This window comes from Athalia rosae, chromosome 5 (genome assembly GCF_917208135.1).
Source record: "Athalia rosae chromosome 5, iyAthRosa1.1, whole genome shotgun sequence".
NCBI lineage: Eukaryota > Metazoa > Arthropoda > Insecta > Hymenoptera > Athaliidae > Athalia > Athalia rosae.
In genome coordinates, this window is record NC_064030.1 from 17,036,099 (window position 1) to 17,052,908 (window position 16,810).

Below are 16,810 nucleotides of genomic sequence, written 5' to 3' on the forward strand. Positions count from 1 at the left end.
TCGTTTTTGCCGACGATTTTTGCTGGGTTAAAAGTGGTTTGAAAATACGTCACGTCCGATCTAGGTTTAATCAATGGCCAATGTTCATCACATGACAACAACGGGGTCGTCGTCGTCGTCAGTTTTACTGCCGTCTGGCTTTTTTAACTTTGTCGGGGTAGATGGTCGTTTGGTGTGAATTAATTGCACCGAGTGACTGATTAAAGTGAACGACGATCACCGCACAGTAGTTTGGTGATACGTGGGAGAAGGTTCTCTAATTAGTAAGACCGAAATAAGTGAATTAGGATGAGGGCGTACCTGGGATACACGTTCACTGGCACCGCCTCCGCGGTCATCACTGTATTAGGTTTGTTAATATTATCAACTTTCAATGGATAGTAAAATTTCTACGCTGATAATTGACCGCAACCTTCGAATGACCGTGCTATTCTGAAAATTACGAATTCATATCCAATTTTGGGTTAGATCAAGTCAAGTGCTGTGTAGCAAGATCAGATATTTGTCCAATCTGAATTTGTCCTGAAAGTCTCACCTTTTCGCAATGAACTTCTGGCTTTTCATCCAATCCGTTTGACCTTGACATCCCATTTTTGGATTCACTTTGGATTTTGTAATCGTCAAGTAATTTTCTGATTTTGAAATCAGCAAACTCCGCAGCGTCACAGTGCCACACCCCCTTTTCAAGTCCGTCACTAATGCTGCAATTGTTTACCTTCATCTGATTTATTAAATGCTCCTATTTTTCCACAGTTCTATATCATGTGCTCACTGGAAAGGGTGAGCGAGTCAGTATCGGATGGTAAGATCTGCTAACGAATATTAATTCAGTTATCTTGCAATAATGTTGGAATAGTTTAGTTTCAACTATTATCCCACAAAATAGAGCTTGGAATTTATTACTTATCCTCTACATTTTAACCCTGAGATGAGCATTGACCACTGTTATACTTCATAGGTTTCTGGAACAGACTTCTCCATACATGTGGGCTACTACCGGGATTGGATTGACAGTTGCACTATCAGTCGTCGGTGCTGCATTGTGAGTGATGCTTCACAGCCAACTTGGCATTTCTATTGAAAATATTCAAGATTGATTTAAATGTTTTAAAAAAAAAAATTCATATGATCAGGGGGATTCATACAACTGGAACATCGATAGTCGGTGGTGGTGTCAAGGCACCACGCATAAAGACCAAGAATTTGATATCAGTAATATTCTGTGAAGCTGTCGCTATTTACGGTTTGATTACGGCTATTGTCTTGTCCAACGCCCTTGCCGAGTTTTCAACTGATATCGTTAACCAAAACACCTACCTAAAAGCTCAAAATTGGTTAGCTGGTTACATCATGTTTGGGTCTGGTTTGACGGTCGGTTTTGTGAACCTTGCCTGTGGGATGGCAGTAGGTATTGTTGGTTCTGGAGCCGCCCTTTCGGATGCAGCGAACTCTGCTCTCTTTGTCAAAATTCTTATCATTGAGATCTTTGGCTCAGCTATTGGTCTCTTTGGATTGATCGTTGGTATTTTTATGGTGAGTGTGAAAAAAAAAAACATTTCTATATTCTTAAATTCCAAAATTGAACTCCTGATGAAAAATTTTGCATCCAAGACTATTTTCACCTAATAATTCCTCAACATCTTCACCCTTTTTCCTTTTCAGACGGCAAAGATTGCAATGGGCAATTAAACTTTTTGATGACACAGAAGAATGACCGTCATCCCTGCCAAACCCTGATGTATAAATGGTGTCTTAAAATGTGTACACATAAAATACCATGAATTAACTTGGAAAATTCACTACTTTCAAAGCAAACTTTGATTTTTTTTTTTTAGTTAATATTCATTCGCTTACCATTTTTCCATTTATTAAACACGGTTGTCAATCTCTTATCGCACCCAATACTCTTCCTCAAGTTCGGCCTCAGCATTTTTATCATGATGTGTTGCTCGTTTTCAAAATACGCTCCCATTTTGACATCGACCAACAATAGTTTCGATAATAATAAACATGATGATGATAATGATAACAATAATAATAATGTAACATCTATTAATATTAGACCAATAATCGTCGCGATCTATCCCACATTTATTTTGTCAATTTTTTCTATATTTTAATTGTAAATATTCTTCTCTTCTACTGGCTGTATGAAATATCATGAAATAATATAAATACGTATATGAATGTATTTGGTGGGTCAGATATTGTAAATGAATTTAGCAAATTCTAGGAGTCATTATACCACCTATAATTATGTATAATTACAAAACCATACTATTAATTTAATTTTTCTTTCTTTTTTTTGGTGTCGGAGAATGGTTATTTCGATATGTTCATGTACTTTTGATCGTGATTATATTTCTTTTTTTTTCTGTCTCCTTCCTTTCTCCTCATGAATAAATTTAATAATTAGATTTAAAATAACGTTACGTAAAGTATTATGGTATCTTCTAGAATCTATGTTATTAATACAAAGAATAGTGGTGTAAATAATGTTAGATAAGAGTAGCAAGGTGTGATGAATAAATCGTATCGTTAAATGTTGAAAAAAGAAGAATTTTTGGAATCAAAGAAAAAATTGACATTTCCATACCCTGACCATCTCGATTATCTTTTTTTTTATGAATCTACCATATGAACGACCATAAAAATATAATATCATTTTATAATAATAGATAACAACACATACATAATCCCCCATGGGATTATAATCTGATTATAAGGCACCACGTGGTACTGTTTGGCAGTGAAAGTAAAGTTAACAATAATTATTCAGCAATTGTCATATACTGCGGGTTTCATTTTTTGTAAAGACTAAAAATCTTTCAAAATTACCTGTGAAGTGTGCTCTCGTTTCATCTCTTCTCAAACAAACACATCGATTTCTTCGCTGATAAAAATCTTGTAATTTGAAATAAAAAATTCACTTACTCATGCGATAATATCGCATGAATTTCTTTAATCGCAGACTCTAGAAGTTTTATATAATCACTTCCGTTACGACGGTCTGTGTAGCTCGTTGAAACTGCTCCAAGCCTGAGATCTTGAATCATGTACCTGGCGTAATGGTAAAAAAAATTAAACAAAAATAGTGGAAATATTGAATATAGATGCAAAATATGATTATAGAAAATAGAAATCCGTACCCAATACCATAACCGTCTTGGACGACAGGACCAAATCCTCCAGCAGTAACTGCTGGACTTGACAAAGTTGACGTAGAAAGAATGTTATGATTCAGTGCCGCGTATGCGGGATCTTCAAAAATTGCTGGTTTTTGGATACCGAGCTTTTCCCACATTTTATTCAGTGCAAATAAGTGACGGTCAAATCCTTGACCTGAAATGATGTTCTGTCCGTGTTATTTTTTATTATTTTTATTTTTTTTTTTTAACTTCAATGTGCAGAAATGAAGGTTTTCAAGAGATAATCACCCATAGCTGCTTCCTTGATTAGTTGATTATGCGTGTTGCAACAGTTAACGATCATTTTTTTCAACTCAGATTTTGAAATCTTTGAAGAGGAATTTGTAACTGCTTCGCAAAATGCTCTAGTTGCGGTTGTACAAGATCTGACCGTCTCTGTTCGCCCATGTTTGAAAGCAGCAGTGCTGCATGACTCGTAAGTTGCGACCATTTCTCTTTCCTGTTTATAGTAAGCCAATTGAAAAGCAAGCTGCATAACTGCATCTGGACTGACGCCGATCGTTTTGCATTCTTTTTTTCCAAATCCATCGTAAATGAAATAGTCAACTCCCACTCGGTCGTACCATTTTTTGTATTCCTCTTTGGCTTGGTTGATCGCATTAGAAATTCTTGCATCGGTAACAACGTTCAGTTTCTTTATGGAAGAATTCGGCGAAACCGAAGCTACGTCTTCTGGATGAAATCTGGGTTTTACTTCTGTATCTTTTTTAACATCCTAAAATAGTTGCCAGAATTTTGGAAACCGATTTTTGAGAATGTTCAAAGTTAAAGCTTCAGTCGTCAGTGATTGTTTTGTTCTACAGCCTTACCTGAAGGTATCTCAAAATTGCAACTCCATCGCCCCAAGAATGTTCGAAATTTAGACCAGCAGTCCCATCTTTAGCTACAATTAAAGAAAATGATTTATCGAACCATCTATTAACACCATCACTATGCAATAACGTCCGTATAAGATGTTTATAATCGGTAGCTAAAGTCTCCTCATCTAAAATCAACATCAGTATCGCTGAATCGATGGTTTTCAGCAAATCTTGGTTGCCGATTTCTGATAAATGATGCCTTGTTCCTGCCCATAAATCACGTTCCGTAGTCGTTAATAGGCCAATCGGATTTTCAGCAACTTCAGCATCATCTGCTAAGATAGCTTTTAGATTAGAAGCTATTTCCTTGGGCGAGTAAATAAAGTTCTCTTTGTCCAATACGTCAAACCTGTAGAAATTCCCTTTTCTCATAACAACAATATGTCTTGCCGTCACGTCTTGATAAATCATATCTTTCTCTAATTCTGGAATTCTTGTTGTATTGAACAGGTTGTGATATTGCGACATATCCAATGGGAAAGCCTGGAACATGAAATCAATGTAATTTGATCTAAACTGAGAATGAAATGAAATGAATCTACATATAACTTGCTTACCTTGAACAAATAGGCTCCGTACCAAGAAAGCAAAGGAGGTAAGGCTCCGGTAACTTTTCTAAAAGTATCGGTATCAGACTTCTTAGGATTCAAATGGAAGACTTCTGGTGCCAAAACGCCTGTTCTAAGAGATTTCATAAACCGGATGGAAGAGATCAGAAGATTCGTGGCCTTAATTAACTGGTTTTCATAACGTGGGTCTTTTTCAGGAGCAAAAGCAACAATTGGATTATAATTAATAGGTAAAGGTTTTCTATCTCTCAGATACATATCAAACCAATACTCGGATATGTAACTAGTGTGCCGGTTCTTTGCATCAAAAGCCTTGAGCTCTTTTTGAAGGGTAGGTCCTTCTCCAACAAGAAAACGTTTCACGCAAGACTCCGTATGCCGTAACTGTTCTTCTATCAATATAGGCTTTTGTGCCAGGAGATAACGCTCGCACGTCTTTTCCAATTGAGGGATTGGTAAACGCGGCATTGATCTTTGGAAATGCATCGTACCCACTTTGCTTTTTTCTATGTACTGATATTCGTCTCCATGATCAACACTTGCAGCTTCATTTTTAGAGCTGTTAAAATGGAGAAAGAATCCTGTGTTAGTCATCTAACTAAAGCAAAAAATATTTTTAGAATAACGAATTCTCTACAGGCTATAAAATTACCCTTAGTCATTCTTTTTTTGCATGTTTTGTGCATGATCAAGCGAATTACTAAAACACATCAGTCGCTTGCCTTGGTAGTATTATCTAAAGTACCAATTCAAAACTAAAAATGAAAAAATAAAACCCATAGTCTAGGTGACTTTCAAAATGAATATAAAACTGTTCTTCAATTCTCATAAACCAACTTAACCTGACATAACCTGCCCCTGAAAATTTTTAGCAACTCAAGATTCTGTATACAATGAAAATGATTAAAACATTATCAAAATAATGATATATGACAAACATGATTACCTTAATCTTTGCAAAGGCAACAAAGTCGTGTATCCATTGACCTGAAAATAATTTTCAATTTATTCTTCAACATCTTCGATTGTTTTTCACTCAACCATTATTTCAGAAATAAAAAGATTGTAGAAAAATTTCATACTTTGGCAGTAATGGGATGTATTCGCTTAGCAGCGAGTAGCGACATATTTTTTATTTATTTGAAATTAAATGCTCACTCAAAAAATAGATCACATAAAACACACCGATATCGAGCCAACGACATCAGCTGATCAACTGACCGACGTCAACAGCACTTGTTGATTCTTTAAATGCCGAACAGCTGGTTGACAGCTTGTTTCCCCCACCAGCTGCGGAAAAAGTACGTAATAGGGAGAACAAGATATAATGTCAATATATTTAGTAAAATAGATTTTAATAACATTAATGATGTTATAGTATATTTACAATAAACTGAAACGTAACGTATATGTATGTATTTACAATACCGTTGAGTCGATCGAAATATGATATTTTCGTTTTAAGGATAATTCAACAAACGTCGATGGTATCCATATACAAAAATATGTAGTTTCAATGAGACTTTTTCATTTTGTCAAAGAATAATTGTAGAATAATTTGCCAACATTAATACAAATAATGAGCAACCATTACGTATGTATTATTATAACTCTTGGATGAAAAATAAAATCTTTTTACTGTATTGGTATAGCGACATGAATTAATAATGAATGTGGTATAAATAAATTTCGATCGTATCAAATAAATTCGCGTAGCGAATGTTGCAGGTTTGAAAAAACATAAAATTTCAGGAAACTGTTCTTTTCACTTACCTACCTATTTTAATAATGGTATGAGGATGGACTGAGTGAAGAATTTCCCATGCAATGTGAATGGAGATTTTAAGGCGGGAGGCACATAATGAATCAGTTAACCAGTGAATTAACTCTCGATAAATTCGTCGATGAAAAATAATCTCACTGCTATTGTTCAAACCTAATGTAAAGCAAACACATAAATTAGAAATAAAAAAGATCAAAGATGTCTCGCTTGGATTGCAAATAATAATTCTTCGGATCGTATTTGATCGAAGCGCTTTCGTGAGTCGATATGAAACAAAAATCTCAGTTTTGGTAAACGTAACGTAATATGTGTAAATGAATCGCGAAGTTACTAAAAAAGTTAACAAAAAAAAAAAAAAAAACAGCCATCAAAGCCGTATGATTAATTACCGTCAACTGCGGGCACTGTTAATTTTTTTTATACGTATCCATCCAGTTATGACTGAAAAATATCGTCTACCTAGATTTTTTTTCCATATTTCATTGTGACCTAAAGAATCGCAGATATAGTTCGCTATTAAAGAATTAAAAAAAAAAAATTGACTATTTTAAGGCAAAATAGATATTTGGCAGTAGGAAGAAAAGTTGACGTATTTTTATACATACGTATTAGGCCACAACAATTCTGAATTCATATTACGTGCCTTTGGTTGGCTTGAGCAGAATTTCTAGTTCGACGAATTGTGTATCTGATAATATTCAACGTGAAATTATTAATAAAATAAACATATATCGATGAAAGTCTATCGATCGTAAACTGATGAGAATTATTTTGAAGAGCCTAAATTATCATCGCGTTAACGATCAGATCAAATTGTCAGGACTTAACACTTAGTATGATTTGTAAATCATCGGGCAGTGTATAAATAATATCGTTTATCCTCTCACTTAGCTCTTCCTGAATCGATGTGCTGATCGGTAGGTCGTCTTCAGAACTTTTATCTAATTTTTGTCGGATCCTCAGGATCATGTCTACAACTTCAACCTCTTGTTTACCTTGAACCCACGTTTTTAAATCCTGAAAATATCAGAGACCTTTGAGGGTGAATAATTTATTCATTTATTACGATAAAAAATTAGAGTGTTCTTCGGACAAAATTAGGTTCGAAATATTGGGGGGGGGAGGGGGAAATCAGTCGACTTACAGCCTGCGATAACGCTTCTAATTGTAGAGCTTGGAGTTTTTGCGTCAATTCCATGTACCTGGTATGAAACCAGCCGGAGAAATTAGGCGACCTGAAAAACCGTCGGTACAATCCAACCCAATCCCCTTTGATTCCTATAGTTAATTGGGGGCCGGCATTACTCAGTGTAGCCAAAAAGTCATCTGGATTGAAGAGTTGAGGTATTGGCGTAGCCTGAAAATACATTCGGTAAAAAAAAAGACAATAATGAGACTGTGAAAATTGCTCACCTTAAAAGGTGATATATTTTTTTGTAGAGGCATAAGACTGGCTATGTATCTTTCTAGGGGGATCATAAAACTCTCTGTTAATTCCAAGAGGTGCCTTCTCAGCATAGCCGTTTGTACTTCGCCAGGTCTTTTGGTTTGAATGCCTCTGAGAAGCTTTTTTAAAATAGCTTTATCTTTTTGTAAGAACGGTTTATATTGAGTATAGACGCCAGGCTTTGAATCCAACACTTTTAAATTTTCTGCCTTTTTAATTCTATACTTTTGATTTTCTGCAGGGGAGAAACCATAAAAAATAAAAGACAATAAATGAATAATGCTGAGGTATTTACATCTTGTTTCATAGGTGCACTCACCTAAGCTCGAACCGTTCGTTATTCTAATGATATGAGGCCAGTGTTGGAGAGTTTTAGCAAAAAATGGATTTGTTACACCTAAAATTACCGCCGGTGGTGATGGAGCGTCTGCAGTATATTCCTTAAATTCTGAATCATGTATAGTAAAGTAAGGACGATGATCGGCACAGTATTTGAGCGGTGCTATCGTCCTGTTTAAATGAATTTAGAATATTTTTGTTCACATCAGGTTATAGAGTACTACCTATAAATTATGTTCAACAGTGTGATACCTACGCTGTCAGAGCTTGCACCATTTCTGCACAAATTGTTGGAGAACTAGCCATAACCACAATAGGTTCGGCAAGCAACACTAGTTCCCATAACAAATGCACGTGGCTTACGACGCTAGCTAAACTTCTAAACATGTCTCCTTCATAGGCAGAAGTCAGGACAATTTTACGCAATGAATGTTTATTCGGAACATGATCCAGAGCAGCTACGGTCGGTATGGTTGCCTTGTAGTTTTGGTTTGGAATGTATGTCTGTGAATAAATGCAAAGAGACAAAAATAAAGAGCATTTTATGATCTATATTCGATTTAGTACAATGATCTTTCAAGTCACCTGGAAGAGAACACCCATGAGTGTAAGATGGAGTATTTGTCCTGGAACCGGCAGAGGCCATCGATCGATGTCTCCACTAGCAGCTTCCAGGGCAACTGCACCAGCGTCAAAAAATTCTGGTGCAATCAACGCACAGATTTCAGTGAATAAATTTACTAACGGAAGTTTTGTTATTATTACAACACTCTGAAAATAAAAAATTGGAATGGAAGATACAAAGTAACTATCAGCAGTTCAATTACAGCCGACTGACTAATTTGTCATCGTAGAGGTTTCACAGTTACCTTTTGAAAATAGCCTCGGGGTAATGCCTTGTCTTTGACTTGTCGGAAGTATACATAACCCCAGTAATATTCTCTATCCGATTGTACAAAGACTGGACATTTTCTGTCGTACTCTTTCAGTGACCGAGTATTTTGACAATTTTTAGAATTTTGCCTAATCCGAACATGGTATTGAGTGTCGCCCATGCATCCAGAATTAGAGTCAGGAAAAGCCAAATAACAAACATTGGACCTCTCTTGCTCCGTCAGTTTAACATGACTTGGATAAACTAGCTGAAATAAAGTTAACGTATGACCACATAATTTACAAAAAATCAACTTATAGTCGAATGTTCTTCACAATTTTATCTAAGAGCTCGAAATTTCCTAATATGTATATCAAGTGAATCAAGCGTCACGACGTACGTACACGCTTGCGGTTTGTTTATAACATGACAAGCAAACACGACCTCGATTTTGTTTGAGAAATTATTGTTCATAATTTAGTTTTTATACAGCAACAAAATTGGTATTATTTCGAAATTGATTAATGAGAGTTGTTTTCAGGATCAGCTGGAATCTTTTCCAGGTCAAAGCAAGATAATTAAATACATTGTATACCTCAATAGCTTGGCCGAGTTCAAGATCAAATGTGACAACGCATATGCAATGCACCCAGCTGCTGAATCTTTCCCATTTCTTCTTGGCCGGTTTTGATTCTTGTCTAGTTTCCTTTATCCCATTTTCTTCAGCAGCCGAGCAAGATGCCTCCGACATTGTTTGGCCGTTTATTTACTTCATATACAACGGGAAGCTACACGAGCAACACGCACGCGGCGACATATTGGCCTTCTTTTCATTTGACAGCCAGCTGGTGTCCCCAGATCACTGTAGAGAAAATGCTGCAATAACCTCACGCTTTTAATTATTCACTAGTATATTTGTTACGTAACAGTGTTATTACAGATTTATGGGTTCACCATGAATCGCAAGAAACCTGTTCGTACTCAACGAATATCCGCCCATATTTTTTTCCAATTGCTTTCGACCAACGTACAGAATTAGAAAATGATACATCATTTTGCTGATAGACTGCAGTTTCGTTCAGTGTAAATGTTCATGCGGAAATTTATCCGCCATATTTTATTCCTCTGCCTATCAGATATCAGGATATCCTCCGCGACGAATTTTAAATCTTTACCCCATTGTTGCCGGAAACTTCAGTTACCCTTGAAAAAGGTGAGATAAAATATACCTAGGACACATTGTTAAACAGAAAGAATTACAAGATTTTTATTTGCAAATAAAAAAAGAAAATGGGAAGATTGGTGAAAATAAAATGTTCAAAGTATCAGAAGGTTTACAGCTGCCCTTGTGGACCTTAATATTCCTCCGCACCTTCGTCTTCAGCCTCGACGGAATCCATGCCGACTTCTTCGTAATCTTTTTCAAGTGCAGCTAGATCCTCACGGGCTTCGGAAAATTCTCCTTCCTCCATACCTTCGCCAACGTACCAATGTACGAATGCACGCTTGGCATACATCAGGTCAAACTTATGGTCAAGCCTGGCCCATGCCTCTGCGATAGCCGTTGTATTAGACAACATGCAGACGGCACGTTGTACCTTAGCCAAATCCCCACCTGGGACAACAGTTGGAGGTTGGTAGTTGATGCCTACCTTGAAGCCAGTGGGACACCAGTCAACGAATTGAATTGTACGCTTTGTTTTGATCGTTGCAATGGCAGCGTTAACATCTTTAGGGACAACGTCGCCTCTGTACAGCATACAACAGGCCATGTACTTGCCATGGCGTGGGTCGCATTTTACCATCTGGTTGGCTGGCTCAAAACATGCATTAGTTATTTCCCCAACAGAAAGCTGCTCGTGGTAGGCTTTTTCCGCTGATATGACAGGGGCATAGGTTACCAATGGGAAATGAATACGGGGATATGGGACCAAATTGGTCTGAAACTCCGTGAGGTCCACGTTCAATGCTCCATCAAATCTGAGAGATGCTGTAATGGAGGAAACTATCTGCCCGATGAGTCTGTTCAAGTTGGTATAAGTCGGTCTCTCGATGTCAAGATTTCTACGGCAGATGTCATAGATCGCCTCATTGTCGACCATGAAGGCACAGTCGGAATGTTCGAGAGTTGTATGGGTGGTAAGAATCGAGTTATAGGGTTCGACCACCGCAGTGGAAACCTGAGGCGCCGGGTAGATGGCAAATTCCAGTTTCGACTTTTTTCCATAATCAACTGAAAGACGCTCCATAAGGAGAGAAGCAAACCCTGATCCGGTGCCTCCTCCAAATGAGTGGAATATCAGGAATCCCTGAAGACCTGTGCATTGGTCAGCAAGTTTCCGGATGCGGTCCAACACAATGTCGACGATTTCTTTTCCAATCGTGTAATGACCACGTGCGTAATTGTTGGCGGCATCTTCCTTGCCAGTAATCAGTTGCTCCGGGTGGAACAGCTGACGATACGTTCCAGTTCTTACTTCGTCTGTAATTCCAAGGAGGCGTCAAAATTTCAATAAATTTTAAATTAAACTATAAGTAAAGTCACCCGATCCCTAAAATCTTACATACCAACAACTGTGGGTTCTAGATCTACAAAAACAGCCCTAGGTACATGTTTTCCAGCTCCAGTTTCACTGAAAAAAGTGTTGAAACTGTCATCACTGCTTCCTGCTACTTTGTCAGAAGGCATCTGTCCATCAGGCTGAATTCCATGTTCAAGACAATAGAGTTCCCAGCAGGCGTTACCAATCTGGACTCCAGCTTGGCCAACGTGGATTGAGATACATTCACGCTGAAAATATGAAATGATTAGTGAAAAATGAAATGAAAGTATTATAAAAAAATAAAAATTCCATCAAATATTTCTGCAAGTTCCATCGCGTGCATCGTAATGGCGGCTTGGCGTATCATGACGGTCACGATCAACCGGCATTACTGAGACTTACAATGACGTACAAAATACAAAAATGGAATTGAATAAAAAAAAGATGATGTGAACAATAATGAATTTTTCTTTCAGAACCCAAAACACGAGGGCAGCAGTTGGCTGTATTACAATTTGGTTACAATAATCAGATTTGCACTTTGCCAAATTATTTCTGGAAACAATGGCTGGCTGATGGCCGATTTGCGAATAGAACCGTGAAGAGTTTTGAATTCGCGAAACTAGGGAAATTATTTGAACATGGTCGATGCAGATTGATTCTAGCTAAAATTCTGATTATTCCCGCACTGTCGGCGAAACAAAAATTAGAAAATTGAGATTTCCGTTACGGATGCTGAGAAAATGGATCTCGATATGAGTGAATTTTATTTCATATTTACGTTAATTATTACTTACCATTGTGATATCTGATTAGACTGCTTGAAAATTAGCGATAATACTGCGTAAAATGAACTTGATAGTTCACGATGACTTCTAATAGAAAATTTATTTGTAACTCGTTTATAAGATCAGGAGAAGCCGGCTATGTAACTACTCCAAACCAAGATGAGGGACAAATGACAGAGATTTACCGGTTCTTACAAGGCGAGTCAAAGATTTTAGGAGGTCCTCTCGGTGGCCAATTCATCGCACTAATAGTCAAATCAGCTTTCGCTTCCGTTTCCGTAATAGACAAGAATTTGTGGTCTGGGTTTTGAAAATCAAGACACTGATGATCACGAACGTTATACCAATAACCAGAGCAATTGATAATCTTTCATAATTAATAATGCAGTAGGGTATAATATTCTCAAGCAATGACATTGCTAACAAATAAATATTGTTGAATAGTTTGAAGGGTTGAACTGAATGAGAATCAAACATGACGCGGGTAAAAATCACAAAAGATAGCGCCACAGTGTAAAGTGACTCGCAGATCGTTCACAATTTTCGCCTAAGCAATTTTAACCAAAAAAGTTTGACGGGTTGCCGAATGCTGGTTGGGAGTATAATTTACATCGCGTTATAAGTTGATAAAAATATTGCTCTATAAATATGCCAGAGGCAACAAAAGTCGAGGTAAAACCGCTTAAGGAAATAAAGAATGGCAAAGAAGAGGAGAAAAATGATCTGGTACGTTATTAGAAGTTCTAATTGAATGGTATACTTTGTATTTGAAACAAATAACCATCAGTGACTTGCACGTTATTGTTTACCCATTTTAGTTAATGTTCTTAATCATATTTACCCTTAGTCGGAGGAAGACAAACTACTCCAAGAGGAGTTGAATAACTTGGTAGAGCGGCTACAAGACTCAAATACGTCGCTATACTTTTCGGCTCTGGAATTACTGAGGTCCCAGATTAGAGCGTCGACGACATCGATGACCAGTGTCCCAAAGCCTTTAAAGTTCATGCGTCCGCATTACGACACGATGAAGTTAATCTATGATAAAATTAACGATGAGAAAACAAAAGAGCTTTGTTCAGATGTTATATCCGTACTTGCCATGAGCATGGGTGAGGGTCGGGAATGTCTGAAATATCGTCTGACTGGCTCTGCTCTCGAAATTGGAGAATGGGGACATGAATACGTTAGGCATTTGTCAGGTGAAATCGCTGGTGAATGGGACCAGATTACCGGAGATGACGCCGAAGCTACAAGAAAAAAGCTAGTAGATTTGGCTCGTGAAATTGTGCCATACAATATGGCGCATAATGCCGAAGCAGAGGCTTGTGACTTACTCATGGAAATTGAGCGGCTTGATCTGCTCGAGCAGTACGTCGATGAAAGTGCGTACCCCAGAGTCTGTCTTTACCTTACTAGCTGTGTACCTTACGTTGCTGATCCCGAAAACAGCACACTACTCCATGCTGCTCTCAAATTATTCAGGAAGTTTGGTCAGTACCCACAGGCCCTGAGATTAGCCATGCAACTTAACGATCTAACATTGATAGAGGATATCTTCACTTCGTGTCAAGACTTGTGAGTCTTTTGTTTCATTACTTACATCTTCATTTACTTCCATTTCGAATCTTTTGTGCATCCCCAATATCCTCTTTCAGATCCGTCCAGAAGCAGTTGGCCTTCATGTTAGGTCGTCAGCAGATATTTTTAGAGCTGAACGAGAACACAACTGAGTACGATGACCTCGTTGAAATAATGTCCAATGCTCATTTGAACAATCACTTTTTGAACCTGGCAAGAGAATTAGATATAATGGAGCCAAAGACACCAGAAGACGTCTACAAATCCCACTTAGAAAACTCACGTCCTCCATTTGGTGGAGGTCAAGTTGATTCCGCGCGTCAGAATCTTGCTGCAAGTTTCGTGAACGGTTTTGTTAACGCTGCTTTTGGTCAAGATAAACTTCTCATTGAAGATGGCAACAAATGGCTCTATAAAAATAAGGAACACGGAATGCTCAGCGCCACAGCTTCTCTTGGTCTTGTTCTGCTCTGGGACGTAGATGGTGGTTTGACACCTATCGACAAGTACCTGTATTCGGCCGAAGACTACATCAAATCTGGAGCTCTCTTAGCATGTGGTATCGTAAATTGCGGTGTCAGAAATGAATGCGATCCAGCGCTGGCTCTACTCTCAGACTACGTTTTGCACAGCAGCAACATAATGCGTATCGGAGCGATTGTGGGCTTAGGATTGGCATATGCTGGATCAAATCGTGAGGCTGTTTTGAGTTTGCTGACTCCCGTACTGAGTGATCCCAAGTCTAGCTGGGAAGTTGTAGGCGTAGCTGGCTTGGCTCTTGGCATGGTTGCTGTTGGGTCTTGCAATGCCTATGTGACAACTGCAATCATGCACACCTTAATGGAGAAAACAGAGGTTGATTTGAAGGATACATATGCAAGATTCTTGCCTCTGGGACTGGGACTTTGTTTCTTGGGAAAGCAGGAGGCTGCAGAAGCTATAATAGCTGCTTTGGAAGTTGTGCCAGAACCTTTCAAGTCTATGTCGACGACCTTGGTCGAGGTATGCGCTTACGCGGGAACAGGAAATGTCCTCAAAATCCAGCAACTGCTCCATATTTGCTCGGAGCACTACGAGCCAGGTACTGAAAAAGAGGAGAAGAGTGAGCGGAAGGAGAAGGACAAAAAAGAGGAGAAGAAAGAGGAAAAAGAAAAAGAGTTAAGCTCACGTCAGGCTATAGCAGTGCTCGGAATAGCCTTGATCGCAATGGGTGAAGAAATCGGTGCTGAAATGGCATACAGAACTTTTGGACACCTTCTTAGGTACTGCGAACCAGTGATACGCCGTTCCGTTCCTCTGGCGTTAGGTCTAATTTCGGTTTCAAATCCGAAATTGAACATCTTAGACACCCTATCAAAGTTCTCGCATGACAGTGACTCGGAAGTCGCTCATAACGCCATTTTTGCAATGGGACTTGTTGGTGCAGGAACCAACAATGCCAGACTCGCAGCTATGCTCAGGCAGTTGGCGCAGTACCACGCTAAGGACCCTAACAACCTCTTCATGGTTCGCATTGCTCAAGGTTTGACCCATCTTGGAAAAGGAACATTGACACTCTCTCCTTATCACAGCGACAGGCAGCTCCTCAATCCTGTCGCAGTGGCTGGTCTTCTTGCGACATTAATTGGCTTTTTGGATGTAAAAAACAGTAAGTACATCATTGTATATTTTTACACAGAGTTTAATTGCACGGATATTTGAGCTTGAGAGGTGTTTTTAAATAGCATGCCACAAATAATCTTCCATTTTTTTAAATTTTTCAGTAATACTTGGGCGCAGTCATTACCTTTTGTACACATTAGCTGCAGCGATGCAACCAAGGATGTTAGTGACATTTGACGAAGAGTTGAACCCTCTAGCTGTACCAGTGCGAGTTGGTATTGCCGTTGACGTAGTAGGTCAAGCGGGTAAACCGAAAACAATTACCGGTTTCCAAACGCACACAACCCCCGTTTTATTAGCCCACGGTGAACGAGCTGAAATGGCAACGGAAGAATACGTACCGTTAACACCCATTATGGAAGGTTTTGTAATCCTGAGAAAAAATCCCGATTTTACACCGTAGTAACCATTTTTTATTTTATACTATTAATGTATTACCCTATAAATAATAAGTATGAATAATAAATAACTAAAAAGAAAACTGCTGGCTTTCCTCTGTGCGTTGATAGGTATCAATATAAAAATTGATAAAAAACAAGTAGTAAATTATCAAAGATAATATTTCACATCATTTTTTACTTTAACTTGAAACTGTACTGCCGATTAATTGTATTTCTGTCTGGACGCATAAGAGAAAAGGCAGTATTTGTCTAAAAACTATTCAAGTAATTTGGTTTGTCATTCTACTTCAATTTAATAGCTCCTCTTCCCATTTAGTTTTTTTCTTTCATTGATTTTGATTTCATTCATTAAAACTATGAAAAATTTTCAAATTTCACATCAACTTTCCTATCCCCAAATTATAGAAAGTATACCCCAGAAGAGAGAGAAACAAGGTCTCGTTCTTGAAACAAAGACGAAAATCTTAAATTATTGAAGTCTATTTACACACATCCTTTCATAACTCTTAAGTTGACATGAATACTTTTTCATAGAATTAAAAAAATATAGTTATACGTATATTTATTATATACATATCATACTAATTGTAAGTACTATCATCGTACTTCAGGCACTATGTTGTACTATAAACACTGAAGAAGATTCAAAAAAAAAAAAGGGAAAAAATCAATTTGTGAAAAATAGTGCGCAGTCTGAGGTGAAAAGCGTAATTGATTAATCGGCATTCTAGAGATGAGGTCAGTATCGCTAAAT

At 37.8% G+C, this 16,810-nt stretch overlaps 5 protein-coding genes across 14 annotated transcripts; 2 read left to right on the plus strand and 3 right to left on the minus strand.

The window, feature by feature from the left end:
• The first annotated feature begins 76 nt into the window (after window positions 1-76).
• Window positions 77-2,554, plus strand: LOC105687321 (V-type proton ATPase 21 kDa proteolipid subunit c''). Its single transcript, XM_012402873.3, has 5 exons — window positions 77-349; window positions 754-802; window positions 959-1,042; window positions 1,134-1,533; window positions 1,663-2,554. Exons 1-5 carry the CDS (start codon window positions 289-291, stop codon window positions 1,687-1,689), a joined length of 621 nt encoding a protein of 206 aa, XP_012258296.1. The 5' UTR covers window positions 77-288; the 3' UTR covers window positions 1,690-2,554.
• Window positions 2,231-5,863, minus strand: LOC105687318 (carnitine O-palmitoyltransferase 2, mitochondrial-like). 2 transcript variants are annotated; one of them, XM_012402868.3, is made up of 7 exons: window positions 5,721-5,863; window positions 5,585-5,625; window positions 4,627-5,197; window positions 4,019-4,552; window positions 3,438-3,924; window positions 3,150-3,342; window positions 2,231-3,060 (listed from the first exon to the last, which is right to left on the minus strand). In XM_012402868.3, the coding sequence occupies exons 1-7, from the start codon at window positions 5,763-5,765 to the stop codon at window positions 2,931-2,933; spliced, it is 2,001 nt and encodes a 666-aa protein (XP_012258291.2). In that variant the 5' UTR covers window positions 5,766-5,863; the 3' UTR covers window positions 2,231-2,930. The 2 variants fall into 2 exon arrangements, with proteins under 2 accessions (XP_012258291.2, XP_048511975.1); XM_048656018.1 differs by lacking the exon at window positions 2,231-3,060 and having other exon boundaries at window positions 3,195-3,355; window positions 5,721-5,840.
• Window positions 5,864-5,976: 113 nt separating this feature from the next.
• LOC105687319 (protein DENND6A) lies at window positions 5,977-10,246 on the minus strand. 9 transcript variants are annotated; one of them, XM_048656024.1, is made up of 10 exons: window positions 10,113-10,246; window positions 9,677-9,943; window positions 9,077-9,349; window positions 8,793-8,978; window positions 8,464-8,711; window positions 8,188-8,378; window positions 7,835-8,103; window positions 7,566-7,778; window positions 7,309-7,438; window positions 5,977-6,574 (listed from the first exon to the last, which is right to left on the minus strand). In XM_048656024.1, the coding sequence occupies exons 2-10, from the start codon at window positions 9,830-9,832 to the stop codon at window positions 6,408-6,410; spliced, it is 1,833 nt and encodes a 610-aa protein (XP_048511981.1). In that variant the 5' UTR covers window positions 9,833-9,943; window positions 10,113-10,246; the 3' UTR covers window positions 5,977-6,407. The 9 variants fall into 9 exon arrangements, 8 of the variants coding, with proteins under 8 accessions (XP_048511981.1, XP_048511980.1, XP_048511978.1 ...); XM_048656023.1 differs by having other exon boundaries at window positions 10,063-10,203; XM_048656021.1 differs by having other exon boundaries at window positions 9,677-9,957; window positions 10,063-10,202.
• A 77-nt stretch (window positions 10,247-10,323) lies between these two features.
• LOC105687320 (tubulin alpha-1 chain-like) lies at window positions 10,324-12,594 on the minus strand. The gene is made up of 3 exons (XM_012402872.3): window positions 12,422-12,594; window positions 11,650-11,872; window positions 10,324-11,563 (listed from the first exon to the last, which is right to left on the minus strand). Exons 1-3 carry the CDS (start codon window positions 12,422-12,424, stop codon window positions 10,437-10,439), a joined length of 1,353 nt encoding a protein of 450 aa, XP_012258295.1. The 5' UTR covers window positions 12,425-12,594; the 3' UTR covers window positions 10,324-10,436.
• Window positions 12,595-12,936: 342 nt separating this feature from the next.
• On the plus strand, window positions 12,937-16,324 carry LOC105687326 (26S proteasome non-ATPase regulatory subunit 2). Its single transcript, XM_012402886.3, has 4 exons — window positions 12,937-13,138; window positions 13,260-13,990; window positions 14,071-15,641; window positions 15,757-16,324. The coding sequence occupies exons 1-4, from the start codon at window positions 13,061-13,063 to the stop codon at window positions 16,056-16,058; spliced, it is 2,682 nt and encodes an 893-aa protein (XP_012258309.1). The 5' UTR covers window positions 12,937-13,060; the 3' UTR covers window positions 16,059-16,324.
• Window positions 16,325-16,810: the final 486 nt, after the last annotated feature.

Excerpts from the sequence above, each read along its gene's own strand:
- LOC105687321 (XM_012402873.3), top strand. The coding sequence starts at position 289 with ATGAGGGCGTACCTGGGATACACGTTCACTGGCACCGCCTCCGCGGTC. Across the intron at positions 1,043-1,133 it reads TCAGTCGTCGGTGCTGCATT|GGGGATTCATACAACTGGAA; the intron begins GTGAGTGATGCT and ends TCATATGATCAG. Across the intron at positions 1,534-1,662 it reads TGATCGTTGGTATTTTTATG|ACGGCAAAGATTGCAATGGG; the intron begins GTGAGTGTGAAA and ends TTTCCTTTTCAG.
- LOC105687318 (XM_012402868.3), bottom strand. The coding sequence starts at position 5,765 with ATGTCGCTACTCGCTGCTAAGCGAATACATCCCATTACTGCCAAA. Across the intron at positions 3,343-3,437 it reads AATCAAGGAAGCAGCTATGG|GTCAAGGATTTGACCGTCAC; the intron begins GTGATTATCTCT and ends ACATCATTTCAG. Across the intron at positions 3,061-3,149 it reads CAAGACGGTTATGGTATTGG|GTACATGATTCAAGATCTCA; the intron begins GTACGGATTTCT and ends CCATTACGCCAG.
- LOC105687319 (XM_048656024.1), bottom strand. The coding sequence starts at position 9,832 with ATGTCGGAGGCATCTTGCTCGGCTGCTGAAGAAAATGGGATAAAGGAA. Across the intron at positions 8,379-8,463 it reads ATGGTGCAAGCTCTGACAGC|GACGATAGCACCGCTCAAAT; the intron begins GTAGGTATCACA and ends TCATTTAAACAG. Across the intron at positions 6,575-7,308 it reads ATCGATTCAGGAAGAGCTAA|GTTTGAACAATAGCAGTGAG; the intron begins GTGAGAGGATAA and ends GCTTTACATTAG.
- LOC105687320 (XM_012402872.3), bottom strand. Across the intron at positions 11,564-11,649 it reads TCTAGAACCCACAGTTGTTG|ACGAAGTAAGAACTGGAACG; the intron begins GTATGTAAGATT and ends TTGGAATTACAG.
- LOC105687326 (XM_012402886.3), top strand. The coding sequence starts at position 13,061 with ATGCCAGAGGCAACAAAAGTCGAGGTAAAACCGCTTAAGGAAATAAAG. Across the intron at positions 13,139-13,259 it reads AAGAGGAGAAAAATGATCTG|TCGGAGGAAGACAAACTACT; the intron begins GTACGTTATTAG and ends ATTTACCCTTAG. Across the intron at positions 15,642-15,756 it reads CTTTTTGGATGTAAAAAACA|TAATACTTGGGCGCAGTCAT; the intron begins GTAAGTACATCA and ends TAAATTTTTCAG.